The sequence below is a fragment of the Manduca sexta genome, chromosome 8 (assembly GCF_014839805.1).
Source record: "Manduca sexta isolate Smith_Timp_Sample1 chromosome 8, JHU_Msex_v1.0, whole genome shotgun sequence".
Taxonomy (NCBI): Eukaryota; Metazoa; Arthropoda; class Insecta; order Lepidoptera; family Sphingidae; genus Manduca; species Manduca sexta.
This window is the reverse complement of record NC_051122.1, coordinates 3,437,374-3,453,147: the sequence shown is the minus strand read 5'-3', so window position 1 is coordinate 3,453,147 and position 15,774 is coordinate 3,437,374. Positions and strand designations below refer to the sequence as shown.

The window sequence follows — 15,774 nt, the reverse complement described above, 5'->3', positions numbered from 1 at the left end:
ATCTTAAGTTGATATTCTTTATATTTGTATAACATAAATGTAATGATTCTAGGGAAAGGAAAGATAAATCTTTGATAATTTATAAATTATTTATACAACACTAACCTGGACTAACAATCAATATACCTGTAGTATAGCAATAAGTAATTATTTAAATATTCTTGTTGTGTTCTCTTTATTTTTTAATTTATTTTTTAAAATTCTTGTATATATCTTAATGATATCAAAGCATATTATATAAAATGAATCACTCTCCGATGACAAGGCTCAAAATCCACGTCACCAGTGATTAGGGTCACAGTTAGGTTTTAAAAGTTGAGGAATCTAACAATGCGTGCCCTTTCCAGCAATACTGCCTTCTAGTAGGTTAATTATTAATTAACATACTCTTATTATTCTTTTATTTTATTTATTTATTAGACAGACAACACCTAACATACATCTTAATAAATTACAAACTAAACTAAACATGGTCATTTACGGGATTTCGCGAGTACGCAGTTTCGAGTTATTATATTGTACGCAGTTATGAGTTATACAAGTAATTATATTTCTTGTTTCAGACACCAAAATGGTCCGGGATAGATCCATTATGGTGAAAAGATTGCCATACGCGTACTACTACCCGCTTAACTTGTGGCCAAAACCCAGATATCCTGCAGAAGGTTTGTATAGTATAGTATAAGTTTGTACAGTACAGGTTTTGCTCGACGTTTCATACGCGATTTCCAGGATAAAAGTCCCGCTATACATTTTACTGGGATAAAAGGGGTTGCAAACGATATCCATGCCAAATCTCATCGAAATCTATTCAGAGGTTTTTGAGACTGCTTTATTATATGTAAAGATAGAGATGTTTGCGAAGTTGTTACGATGTTTATCATCAAACTGAATGCACCTGAATATTTAATGGATTTGGATGGAATTTGCCATAAAACGAGTATAGTAGTACATAGGCTACTTTTTATACCGGTAGAGTAGACAATGGGATTTCATGAAAAGACTTTCACTGGTACAGTCGCGAGCAAAACGTAGAACATCGAGCATACCTAGTACCTACGCCTTATCAATACATAAATTAAAAATAGTAGATTTTACATGTCAGTACATTAAAATATGTTTTGGAAAAATACTTTAAATACGCGAAGAATTGATAGCAATGTAAAACAATTTATGAAATATCTATTAATTCAAATGTTTCTTGGAGTATCTATCATGTTAAAACCTATAATTGGATTCCAAACATAATAACTAAAAAATATATCCATTTAAAAAAGTCGTTTATTATGTTTATGATAAACATTTTTACTTTCAGCCATAGAAGAATCGTATGAGACGTTTCAGTACCGAAAAATGATAGAGCATATGATAAAAGTTGGATAGTGACGTGATATACAAGCATCCGTTTCCTGTGATTTAGAATATGTTTAATTAAGTAATAAATATTTTTGAACCAGAAAAAGAGCTTTGAACGAATGGCCGATATAAATTTAGTTTTAAGTTTTTGTACTAAAATATTTGGATAGAATGAAAGACCAATTTCTTTTTTGTAGATAATTTATTTTTGTAAATAGATTTATATTTTTATAAGTATATAGGTACTTTAGTAAATAATGTTTTATAATCATGTCAAGAAGATACCAAATTGAAGATACGTAACGTGACTCTGACACTCTGTTAAAAATAATGAAAAGCTACAAGTGGAATATTTAAGTATGGATTTCGATATAAAAATAAATTGTATATTTTTCCTTGTGCTGTATTTTGATATCTTTTAGAAATTTTAAATATCTTTTTATCTGTGTCAAATTCGGAACTTAGTGAGTTTTTTTTCACTATTGTAAATTAGATCTCAATTCAGTCAATTTAAGCATTATTTATCACAAACAAAAGTACCTAAACATTTTATGTATTAAGTTTACATTAAATGTTAGATTTATATGCATAAATAATGTGTTTCATACTTTAAATTAAATTATGATTTTTTAATAAATATTTTTTTAATCTGTTTCGTTTGATTTATTTTCTAACCATAAAAAAAGTCTTAAAGCTATAAACGGCTTGTTACCGCCATCTATTGACAAATAAATGAACGCTGTAGCTGCAGTTAGCAGCGTCGTAGCGCTACGTCGGCGTAGAGTATTGATTAACGGGTGCTACGAGGTTATTCTCGTAGCATTCACATCTGGGAAGTTAGTAAACATGCCGCGTGTCTAAGTGTAGTGTCTAGTTACCAAAATGAACCTGAGCTATCTGGCCTTGTTTATGGCCTACATAGACTCGTGTATGAGTAAGTAACAATTTAATTATTACTTTATATTTACGCCGATAATCAAGATGGTGTTAATTTAGAACTCCTTTTTATCTTGCAAAGTGAATAGTCCTCGTAGAGAATAGAAATGTGCAAATCGATCAAAGTCCAAATATTCATAGTATATATGTTATTTTACTCTTCTACATATGAAAAATGCATTATATCAAAAGGTCAATTTAAATAAAACTATCCCAAATTCCAGGTGTAAAACTACTCGAAGCAAACCCAGATGTAAAGCGTCTATACGATGACTTGTTAAGCAACTACAACCGGCTGATCCGACCGGTGACTAATGTAAGCGATATACTGACAGTCAGGCTTGGCCTGAAACTGTCTCAGCTGATGGAAGTCAACTTGAAGAACCAAGTGATGACCACCAATCTTTGGGTGGAGCAAGTAAGTTTATATTATATTTGATTACAAGTCAATAAATAGATGATGAATTGTACAATAAACAATGTGCGTTTGTTTATATTACTCAGTTTTGAAATTGAACTTATGTGATAAAATTTGTTTTGAAATTGAACTTATGTGATAAAATTTTTGAATTAATGAAAAGTAGAAGATCAAAAAAAAAAAAAAATGATTTGACAACGTTTTTATCCATCATTCATCATAGAACTGGTCATCGACCTGATCGCTATCCAAAAGTAATTTCGCCCATAAACAGTAGAAACGTCAATAGGAATGCTAATTAGAAAGTAGAGCAAGCCTTTGCGCTCACCTGTATATTAAATATTTAATCTCAATCTCTCAGAAAAAGTAGTAGTACCAAGACGGTCTCTTGATATGAAAATAAAGTAAAATATTGTATTTTATGATAAAATTAGCTATAAATGACAGCCTCGGTGGCGTAGTTGTACTGCATGCGCGGTATGACAGCGCTCTGAGGTTCTGGGTTCGAATCCCGGGTCGGGCAAAGTGATATTTGCTCAGTATCAGCTCTAAGTCTGGAATATGTGCCCGATATGGAGATAGGCTCGCTCCCTATCACATCATGGGACGGAACATACTTGGTGAAAAGTGAGTGCCTTGGTTGCGCCTCTGCATACCACTTCGGGAATAAATGCGTGATGTAGTGTGTGTGAATTAGCTTTAAACTGCGATATCATGTTCGTAGCGCATATCATGATTAAAATAATGAATACCTCCAGAAATGGTTTGACTACAAGCTGCAATGGAATCCTGATGACTACGGTGGTGTTGAGATGCTGTACGTCCCCTCCGAACACATCTGGTTGCCTGATATCGTGCTATATAACAATTGGGATGGGAATTATGAAGTAAGAATCTTTATTATCCTACTCTGCTATATTTATTGTTCATTATAGTTTTTGATAATGTATTTTAAAATTAGAAGTAAACGCGAGTTTCCTTTCGATATGTCCATAATGTGCATAATTGATTCCAAATATTGACTAATTAATATTTAAAATTGAGAACCATTTTAACGAATATCTGCTCCATTGTAAAAAAAATATATTACTTCCTATATAGGTATTTAAAATTGTTATGTTAAACTTCCAGGTAACCCTAATGACGAAGGCGACACTGAAGTATACAGGAGAAGTGAACTGGAAACCTCCTGCCATCTACAAATCTTCGTGCGAGATCAACGTCGAGTACTTCCCCTTTGACGAGCAGACTTGCTTCATGAAGTTCGGATCGTGGACTTATAATGGAGCTCAGGTCTAGTTTGTTATCATCATAGTCTTTTGAATATGATTTATGTCTCGTTTGTACTGAATCCACTACCAACTCTATAGCCCGTGGTAGACTAAGGTCTAAATCCTTTCAGTAGTAGAGAAGGCCCGCGCCTGGCAGTAGAACAATACATAATTATTACAGGTGTGGTATTATTTATAAAATTTTAATTGATCCTAACATTAGTCCGCATAAAGATGTTTTCCGGGATAAAATGTAGCCTATAAAACTCAGAACGTTGTTTCCTATTGGTGAAAAGAAATACAAAATTTGTTTAGTTGTTCCTGAAATTAGCACATTCAAACAAACAAACCCTTCCGTTTATATTAGTATAGATTAGGGTGCGTGAGTCGCTTCCTTAGTCTTGTATCAGAATTTTAAGATCGGAAGTCGATGAAGTTCAGGGCTGGATACAATGTATCATGTTAACGAAAACTGTTGTTAATTTGGTATCAAAAATGTTAAATTATATACAGTGTTTTCAATTTATCAATATACTATATCTCCTAGGTTGATCTGAAACACATGGACCAGCTTCCCGGCAGCAGTCTGGTGCATGTCGGTATAGATCTAAGCGAGTTCTACCTGTCTGTCGAATGGGATATTCTAGAAGTGCCCGCTACTAGGAACGAGGAGTATTATCCTTGCTGTCCGGAACCTTTCTCAGGTAAACAAATAAAAATTAATAAAGCTAAAGAAATATATTATAGAATTAAACCAAAAGTATCCGAAATAAATTATCAAAATTCCACACGGTGCATTTTGTTTGACTATTCCAGCAGCCTACTAAATTATACGAGCATGACAGTTTTTGTTTTCTTTTGATATTTTGGATATACCTAGTCTTGCCATAAATATTGTAATAAAGAAAAAAGAAAATTGTTAACTGCAAATAACATTTATTACTTTTACAGTGTGTCAGTTTAATACATAAATATAAAACAATTAAAAATATAAAAAGCTTATTCGAAGTGGTCTCCATTGGCTGCAATACAGTCCTTTAAACGATGAGGCCAGTTATCAATAGAAGCACGCACTCTTTCCATGGGAAAATTCTTCACTGCCAATCGTATAGATTGTTTTAGGGACTCCAAATTATCATGGCGTTTAGAGCAAGCTGTACTCTCTAAAACTGACCACAAATCATAATCCAGCGGATTAAGATCGGGACTAGACGACGGCCAGTCTTCAGCTCTGATGAAGTCCGAAACGTTCGATTCCAACCAAGACTGCGTGGACCGAGCTTTATGACCCGGCGCCGAGTCTTGCTGGAAGGACCATACTTGGTTATTGAACATGGTGATGTTAAGGGGCTTAACTACCTTCTCAAGAATGGTATCTTGATACACTTGTGCCGATGTTTTGATACCTTTTTCACAAAAATATGGCTCAGTCACTCCTTCATAGCTAACACCCCACCAAACCATCACTGAAGTCGGATAATGTCCACGTTGCACTCTGTCGACTAATTGGGAAGCTTCCTTAGAGCTTTGAGCATAAATACGGTCATTTTGTTTGTTAAAATGTTGCTCAATTGTAAAAATTTTCTCATCCGTAAACAAAATTTTTCTGTGACCTCCCTTTGCGTACCGCTTCAGTAGTTGTTTCGATTTTACCACCCTATTCTTCTTTAAATTATCAGTTAAGAAATGGCCAGTGCGTCTCTTATAGGCTGCAAGTCCTAAGTCATCTTTTAAAATACGCGACATGGTTCTAGGTGCTATCTTCATTTCCCGAGATAAAATCTTTTGCTTTCGGACAGGATTTCTTCGAATTCTTTCCCTTACTGCTTTGACCACCTTTTTCGTACGAACACTACGTGGACGGCCAGATCTTTTCTGTCACAAACAGAGGAGGTCTCATTGTACCTATTAATAGCCCGGTACACAAACATTTTACTAATACCAAGTGTATGGAGAGTTTTAAAAATTGCATTTGGCTCCATACCTACTTTGTGTAATGCTATCACAGCGATTCGGTTCTCTTTATCACCCCACACCATTTTAATATCGCAAAATATTTTACAATGTATTGGCGCCAAAATGAGAAAACACAATGAACAATCGTATAAAAATGACAGATTCGAAATTCAAATGTAATATTTTTTTATAATTAAGTGTAACAGTATTTATGGCCAGACTAAGTATATACGGCGGCTGTGATCATTTAGCATCACATGGGGCTTTAAATCGTTAGTCATCACAGTTGTGAAGATAATAAAATTGCTGAAGCCTTTTGTTTTCTTTTATCCTTGATTAGGTATTTAATAAAACAACCTACTTATTGGCTTAAATCTTGAACACCTTTATTGTCTAGAGATTATGGTGGTAGTAGTTGATTGTTTTTGATGTATCTAGATTCATGATCCTCTGAAGCTCACACGGACGGGTTCAGGAATCCGCTCAATGAGACCGTATGCAGTTGACATAAGAATGCGCCTCTGAAATGTGGGTTTGGGGGGTAATAACTTAATTGAATGAAAAGTAAAATACCCTCTTCACATTTAACTATCTGTATTTTATTATGTTTTGTATGTTGACCCTTTCTTTTTCGAATGCCTACTCTAGGAACTTCATTTGTTCACAGATATAACCTTCAAACTGACGATGCGTAGAAAGACTTTATTCTACACGGTAAATCTGATCATACCGTGTGTGGGATTAACCTTTCTGACAGTTTTAGTGTTCTATCTACCCTCCGACTCCGGCGAGAAGGTAAGTCTGAACATATTCGGATCATGAGTGAGGAGTGTCTAGCATATCAACATTCTGTCGTTACGGCTCATTTGGATCAACAAAATGAAGTCCTTACATTGAATCTTTATTTTTAATTAGAGGGTTATTATCACGAAGACATTTACTTATAGGGAATATTAATATTGAAAATATTATGTTCATAAATTAATTTGGACATTTGCATATCGCGTGCGGTTTACTAAAACAATTATAATTTTAAGTTGAAAACTCAAAAATGTCTCATACAAAATGCCAAGGTATAATGTGAGATAATTTCTGCACGTTCGACATTTTATTCTGAGATAATGTATTTCATATAAATCGCCTCCGTGATAATTATCCCTGGTGATGTTTTAAATCTCGATTCAGTTTAAACTCTTAATTTTATTGGTGGAAGTGGCTTTAGAGTGTTTAATTTCTAAAGTTATCCTTTCTTTCTTATTCATTGAGTTAAATCCAACTTATCTTGTATCTCTGAGGAACTTTAGATTTGTGTCCGATTTAAGAGAAATTTTAGTTGATGATTTTACAGAAAACGTATTTTTATTAATATTCAATGATAATAACATTATCGGTTAAATTAATCACAATAACATATAATATGTAGCATATTAAGGATTTAAATTCATAGCTAAAACTGTAAAGAGATTATTAAATTTTAAATTAAACTATTAATAAGTTAACATTAATTACGTATTAATGAATCAAAAACGATTTTAGAAGAGTAAGTTGTTGTAAGTGTGAAAAAAGACACAAAATGACACAATGTTGATACCGATATCGAATCGCTTTCGATGTTTTTCCATGAATGGGATGTCTAGGGCATGTTTTCATTAGCAGTCACCAGGCCTTACTTCCACAATCCATACCTTCGCTCATCCATTATACTATTAGTCTTTTTTGACTCATTAGCTAGCCGTGTGAGTGTGATAGTGGCATCAAAATTTATATACTTTCATATCTATTTGTCTTTCCACTGAAATGTGAAAATAAATCTGTTTCGCTACAGGTTTGTTAGTGAATGGGAAATTCCCATTAACTACGAATTCCTATTATGGGAATGGTATATAAACAGATTTATTTAGTTTTCTGGAGGTAAGTATCGTCACATTTTTATCAACATTGGAATGAAAATTTAACCAAACTACCCCAAAATTGCATTCAAAATTTACATCTCATTACTGTGTATATTTACATCTGTAAATAGTTTGCATGACGCATTCCTTCGAATTGGCTCTAACCCCATTATTTTAAATAATTGGATTTTAAAATTTATAATATAAATTAATTTATTATATGATTTGAAAATTATCAGTGGAAAGACAATTTTAATGAATTTATAATTAGCCAGATTTTCAGTGCACTAAATGCTCTTGACCTAGACAATTTTGGTTTGTAGGAAGTCAAACTGGAATCACACCCAAGCAAAAACTGGAGCGTAACTTTTATACCTACACGAATATTTTTATTTACATAAGTTTTGTATTATGTGTATGTATCTAACATTTGGTTTGGTGTCCCCTTTACAGCAACAGGTTTAGTGCACATGAAAACAGGCAATCGATAAAAGTATGAAACTCAAAAGAGACTTCTCTTCCCTAGATATCGCTCTGCATCTCCATCCTGGTGTCCCTCACTGTGTTCTTCCTCGGTCTGGCCGAGATCATCCCGCCAACATCCCTGGCGATCCCATTGCTTGGGAAATATCTTCTATTCACCATGATACTAGTGTCCCTCAGCGTTTGGGTCACTGTTTGCATACTTAACGTGCATTTCAGGTAAATATGTGTGTTCTCTCGTAGATATCATTAAGCATCTCGATCCTGGTGTCCCTGACGGTATTTTTCCTGCTACTCGCCGAGATAATACCTCCCACGTCGCTGGCGATACCACTTTTAGGGAAGTACTTGCTGTTCACCATGATTTTGGTGTCTTTGAGTGTTTGGATGACGGTGTGCGTTCTCAACGTACATTTTAGGTAAGTTGTGTGCGTGAGGCTGGTCTTCTGCTGTGGTTTCTTGGTGCCGGGTTAGATGGTGAACTTTGATGTTTTTAGGATAGGGTTTTAAATCAGAGAATTTATATAACATATTCCACAAATAAAGTTGATTTTAGTACTTCGTATAAATAAACAAAAACAGTTTTTTTTAATAGAACAAAAAAAGACTCACTGACTTACCACTATACGCAGTTAAAGCCGATGGTTCTGTAAACATACAATTTTGCTTTACTTTACGTGATGTAAAACACGTGGCTACGCAAAAATACTCAAATATATAAGTAATAAATATAAAATAACTTTTGGGTTTTTCTGATCAGTATCAGCCCGAAGTCTGGAATTTGTGCCAGATATGGCGAGAGGCTCACCCCCTATCACATCATGGGACGTAACACACTCGGCGATAAGTGGGTGCCCTGGTTGCGCTTCTGCATACCCCTCCGGGGATAAATTCGTGATCTTGTGTGGGTGTGTGTAAATATAAAGCTAAAACAATAGAACATCATTACGATTAATATAAATCAAATACAAAAAACATACATAAACTTCCCTTTAAACACGAACTAACAATTTAAATCCAAAACCCAACAGGATGCGTGAATACCCATTGTTGCAACTAGCTTTCATGAATCATCCACACAATGAAGAAGATTGCGTTACAAACCCAATTTGCCTCGCAAATTGTTATGGTAATTACAATGATTTTAATTTTGATATGCGTGTTGCATTCGTTCCCATTGATCACGCTTGGATTGTTCTGAATTGACCTATTATGAGAAATGTGCTGTAAGGTTGCGTATTGCTGTTTTGTGTTGGCTTGTGTTGTTTTTTTCATCATTATTATATTTACATTGAAGGACTTTTTCACATCGGAAGCCCTTGACATTATATTGTGTATATCGAAAGTAGAAAAGGATAGAAATATTAATTGTATACGATACGAAAGGGACGGCTTGACTAATATAGTTAATAATTGTACTATGTTGACGTTGGTATAGTTGTATTGCGTGTGCGGTATGACTATCGCGTCGAGGTCTCGGGTTCCTTCAGACAAAGTGAAATTGGATTATTCTGATTTTTTATGTTTACAAGAATGTTAGACATTACATAAAACTATTTTACGGATATAATCGCGGTTTTTATATCATAATTTACTCCTGTCGTTTCGAAGACTTTGCAGCCTTCGTGGTCACGGGGTGGACTCTTTTTGGACGAAGGATTTTTTGCTCAATATCTCCCCGGACTTTGGAAGTGTGCCGCGTATCGGCATTAGGTCGGCCTGCATTATTGGGACCTAACATAACTGCCGAAATGTGGCCGAAATATTACACCTTTGTCTTGGCGACAAAAATGAAAAAACGCGTGATCTACTTGTATATTTATGACCTTCGGTATGCATGTTCAAATGCTTCATTATCTATTGTTGTGAAGAAGTAGCACCGAAGACAAAAAAATCTCAGCTCTACTCGCAAGCTGTGACTATACGGCTCAAGTACGGGAAGACGAGCACACAAACACTACCTTACCAGGGTCAAGTGTAAATATAATAAACAAGCCGGTATATCACGCACGAACACGCCAACATAACTTCACCCACAAAAATGATTTAAACTGCACAAATATTTAAAGCGCTGCAGCGGATCCATAACTCGCGTCCATTGTAACGTTGTCACCCCGATAAGGATACAATGTGGGAAATATGGCGCACCGGTCTAAACTGCGGAATGCTCTCAGCCAATGAACGTTGGGGTTATGCAAAAAATGCGCTACCATCATACGCTTTTAACGACTTTTTATTTCTTTTGACTGCCTCGGTGGCATAGTTGTACAGCTTGCGCGGTATGGCAGCCCTCTGAGGTCCTGGGTTTTTCTGCTCAGTAGTAACCCGAAGTCTGGAATATGTGCTCGATATGGCGATAGGCCTCCTATCACATTATGGGATGAAACTCACTTGGCGAAAAGAATACTCCTTCGGCGATAAATGCGTGATGTGTGTGCATTTCTTTTGTCTGAATGAGATTGCCTCGTTGGCGTAATTGTATTGCGCAGTACAACATCTCTGCGGTTCCGGGTTCGGATCCCAAGTCGAGAAGTGATGGGTTTTTCTGTTCAGTATCAGCCCAGAGTCTGGGAATTGTGTCCAATATGACTATAACCTAGTGTTGCCCAAATGCAAGAACAAGACGAGACTTAGCCAGTCTTGGTCTTGGTCTTGCGCCAATACACCTGATCTTGGTCTTGGTCTTGGTCTTGCGCTCCCAGTCTTGGTCTTGGTCTTGGTCTTGCAGCAAGAGTCTTGCAAGTCTTGCAATTACCTATTAGTCTATTACTATTTATTAAAGTTTACTTTAAATCTTAGAAAAACGTATTAGAATTGGAACATTGTGAGCTTGAATTAACATAGCCATAGTAAAGATCAAGCAGATTAATAAATAACTGAAGATTTGATAAGAAATTCGAAAAATCAACTGACCTATATGTCGTTTTCCATGGAAGTAACTGTTTCTTAATAAACATTTATGATTTATAAGCTTACATTTGCTAAAACATGTAAAAAAAACAAATTAATTACAATAACTTGACTGTATTTTAAAGAACAATACTTATCTGTCTAGAAAGAGATTGAACCTTCAACTTATAAGAAATTTAATAAAAGAGTTTTACGATTTATCATTGTATCCCAAAGTAAAAATGAAAAATTATTATTAATATTTCCCAATTGGGACCCGAGTGGGGCCAAAGTGGGAAAATCCCAAAGTAAAAATGAAAAATTATTGTTAACATTTCCTAATTGGGGCTTGAGTGGGATTTAAGTGGGAAATCCCAACGTTGAAATAGTAAATTATTGCTAATAGTTCCGCTTGAATAAATCTAACTAAGATAAACGAAAAAACAGAAACAAATATTAAACATTTAACCGCAATATTAGTAATATCATCTAGTTGATTCGATGTACTACATCAAATAAAGCGACGAATGTAATATTCCCGCTTGGACCAGTGGTAACGTGAACGACTGATGATCAAGAGGACCCGAGTTCGAGCCCAACTGACGACAAGGATGCATTCAACCAATAGTTCACTTTCTAATCGAAATATAAAGTTATAGTACCATCAGAGTCCGTAATTCAAAATTATTTTTGATTTTTTGAAATTTTAGATTTTTTATAAATTTAGATTGGGATCTGATGGGGATTTCCCAATTGGGCCCCATTTGGGATTTCCCAATGGGGGCCCATTTGGGATTCCCCAATGGGGGCCCATTTGGGATTTCCCAATGGGGGCCCAAGAGGGCTTTGCGTGACATCCCAAAGTGGGCCCCAAGAGGGAAGCCCAAGAGGGGCCCCATTGGTCGCACTTTTAAATTTCTAGTCGGGCTATCCTTACCATTTTATCTCAATCATAATACTACTTGCGTGATCAGTATAATGTATTCATTTTCATTCTAAGCACTCTGAAACTTATTTATTCTTTGGAACACCTGTAGGTACTCTTAAAATTCGAAATTATTTTGCATGAGTATACCTAGGCCCTATGGCGGCAATCAAATAGTGTCAAATGTTATGATTTCGGCGTGGCGGCAACGATTGTTTTAGATTTCAAAAGAAGCCGCCGGCGCGTGTATCATAACCATGTACTTCCGAAAAGCGGCAAATTTCTTTGAGAAGTAAGTACAAAACCTTTGATGCCGCATTATCAAAAGTGCCGATGGTTAAAACATAGCTATGCATGCACTCAGTTTGATTTTAATAGATATTTTTTATTCGCTATGTTTATGGTATTAGTCGTAATGCGCATAGGTCCAGTTTTTCATATTCTTTGATACAGATTTTTGCGTCTCATAGAATTCCTAAGCGTACCTACCTATACACCGAACTGTTACACCTAACTACTCAGTGAAATAGCGCTAAGTCCTAGCTGCAAGACGCAAGAGTCTTGCAGGCTATGTCTTGTTCTTGCTCAAGTCTTGCACGGTCAGTCTTGGTCTTGGTCTTGCTAAAAATACGCGGTCTTGTTCTTGGTCTTGGTCTTGCAAAAACGCAAGAACAAGACCAAGACTGCAAGACCAAGACTGAATTTGGGCAACACTACTATAACCTCGACTCATATGATAGGATGAAAATCATTTGGCGATAACTAGGTTTCCTGGTTATCGCCAAATGATTGAACCTTTGCCACTCCTGGGATATAGGACTATGTTCTTCTTCTTAATGAGACGATCAAGTCTCTCGCTTGATAACGACTGCCCATGAATAGTATAGTATGGTAGTAATATAACTTTGAATTATAAGCACAGGGATTCAACTGCTCTTCTCATTCTGAGATGATATGTTAAGTCTCACAATGGCCAGTAACAATAGTTTTATCGACGTTTATATAGCACAGTAAAGACAACAACGTATACTGTGCTGGTATTCCTTTTACCACACATCATGCTACAAATCCGTTGTATGCCTTATATTGTTAACTGTGTGTGTATGTTTTTTTCTTTTTACACTTTTCTTGTTTTTATGTGTGTGTAGAAAAATAAATCGTTTAAATGGTTTTAAATAGGTGATGATTGATAGCTGTCAAGTAATTTTCACTCTATCTAAACTTACCTACCTATTTATCTTTCGTGCTGGAAGGCAAGAGGCCGCCTCGGACGAAACTGTCTTTTTTTTTTCATAATATTTCTCTGTTATGTTTTGGTGATTCGCGCGTGTTGCGTAAATTGTGTTTCGTAAATAGATGAGGGTGGGGGGACGAAACTGTTGAAATCGGGAACTTTTTGTCTGGGTCTCGCGTTTGTGGTCAGTGGTTACCTGCATAGTAAACTTTTAGAGATTAGGAAAGGAAGGGTGTTTAGACTCTGGAATGTCCTCTGGACCTCTGGAAATAGAAAATATATATATTTGGCGTTTCCTCTAAAGTATAGCAATACTTGTATAAAGGAACACTGCCCTTTCAGGTTTATTGTGAATTATTAATTAAAACTTAGGCAGTACTGAAATAAATCAATATAGACATTTGAGTAAACGTATATGTCGGAGTGAAACTGTTTACTTGGTTATTTTTTTACATGACCGGTAAAGTTTCACCGGTCTATATTTATTTTCCAGACAGTTATTCAATTATTGAAACACTTATTTACTTCAATAACAATTGACTGCATAGTAACACTAGCGGAATACACAATGTGCTCGGTTCGAGCGTCCAAACAAGACTACTGAAGACTACTACTAGAGTCGTACAAGACTCCAACCAGACTCAACCAACACTCGTACGAGACTGCTACAAGGCTGGTACAAGACTGAGCTCTCGTCGTTCGGCCGGTCCTTATATTGACAACAGTCGACCTCCCTCCTTTTCTAATACTTCCTCGATGTAATAATAGATGGCGCCACTATCGCTCCGGAAATTCACCAGTGCTGCGGCGACATATATATAATTACATATTGTACTATATATATACACGTAAATAATTACTCATACATAGTATAAAATGGATACCTGCAAAGAGAATACAGGACAGGGAGAGAGAGTGAAGGAGACCATGCTCGTGGACATAGAAAATAGCTACACTACAGACCTCCAGAAAAAAGGTTGGCTGCACATTCGCTTCGTCTAATTAAAAAAAACGCTGTCAGATTTCGCATGCCGATAAAATTTATCTATCATACGATTGTAACGCACGTCAAAAGTCACAACAGCATCCATTTTAATTACCCACAGACAATACTGCACAGATAAAAACCTATTAGCGAGTGAATAAACGCAACAGCCTGTATAAAGCGCTGTAATTAACTCGTAACTGGAATTGTAAAGGAAGTTATTGCGTGAAAATGAATAATTTTCGAATGGTTACATTATGTTTTATTAGTTCCATTATTGCTGTTATAATTATGCGGGCTTTGTGTGTGTTGTACTTTGTGAAATTAAGTGCACGTTGGTTGTGTCAAAAAAATAACCTTTTGGGAACCCTATATAGCTTCTCAAGTATTATTTGAGAAGATAAGGGAACGAAGCTATCCTTTTTAGTTTTTTATTGTAATTAAAATATACTAATCTAATCTAATAATATATAAAGCTGAAGCGTTTGTTTAAACGTGATAATCTCAGAAACTACTGAACCGATTTTTTTTCACATTTCATTATTGTTGAGTGTTATCTAGACTACTTGTTGTCCTGGGAAAATATTTATTCTGGACAAACTCTATCACGCACGGAGGGCAAAATCAAATCTAAAGATAGAGAAGAATTGAAAAGATTTCGTAACATGATGTTATAATGATTTTTATCGTTCGTTCTATTCGTTCACGCGAATGTTAGACATTGAAATAAATCAAATTTTGGGATTTTGTCGCGGTTTTTATATTTTCTCCCGATGTTTGGAAATCTTTGGAACCTTCATGGTGACGGGAAGGACTGAGGTGTTGGTCGTCTGAAAAGTGTGATAGTTAAGTGTACGACACATGGAGCTGTGGGACATACACACATACATAGTACAGTGCGAAGGAGTGGTAAATTTTATAGATGATATTGTTGTCTATGGGTTCGATGAAAAAGAGCATAATGCTAGGCTCCAACACGTCCTTAAAGTTCTCAAAGACAACGACCTCTTATTGAACATAAAAAGTGCGTTTTCAATACAAAGTCTATCCAGTTTTTGGGCCATAATCTTTTGTCAGCAGCTGTTAAATCACTTGATAAATATATCAAATACACCTCGTACAAACATGGAGTCTTATGAAACATATTCTAATCTGAGCAAAAATTTGACCTTCATACATTTCGTTATATATCTCTAAAATATTATTAGACATTCACCATTTCCCTGGCACATAGACCACGGCAGAAGGCAGCCGCGAATTACTATTGATTGCTTAGCTTCTTACAATTTTACAAAGCGTGGAGAACCAAGCTATATTAAAATCGATAGATTTGTCATTAAACTGTGGCGAAGGGTCCATATAAGCGGATTCCTATCGGCTTCCCATTTTTTAAATATTAAAAGAAACTATTAAAATGACTGATATCATT

General features: G+C 35.6%; 1 protein-coding gene across 2 annotated transcripts in view; it reads left to right on the top strand.

The window, feature by feature from the left end:
• The first annotated feature begins 2,195 nt into the window (after positions 1 to 2,195).
• LOC115444146 (acetylcholine receptor subunit beta-like 2) overlaps positions 2,196 to 15,774 on the top strand; it is a 39,675-nt gene continuing 26,096 nt past the window's right edge. For both annotated transcript variants that reach the window (XM_030169804.2, XM_030169806.2), the window contains exons 1-7: positions 2,196 to 2,290; positions 2,517 to 2,710; positions 3,469 to 3,597; positions 3,842 to 4,003; positions 4,529 to 4,685; positions 6,605 to 6,732; positions 8,356 to 8,531. In XM_030169804.2, the coding sequence (XP_030025664.1) occupies positions 2,239 to 2,290; positions 2,517 to 2,710; positions 3,469 to 3,597; positions 3,842 to 4,003; positions 4,529 to 4,685; positions 6,605 to 6,732; positions 8,356 to 8,531 (998 nt within the window). In that variant the 5' untranslated portion in view covers positions 2,196 to 2,238. The remainder of the gene's footprint in view (positions 2,291 to 2,516; positions 2,711 to 3,468; positions 3,598 to 3,841; positions 4,004 to 4,528; positions 4,686 to 6,604; positions 6,733 to 8,355; positions 8,532 to 15,774) is intronic.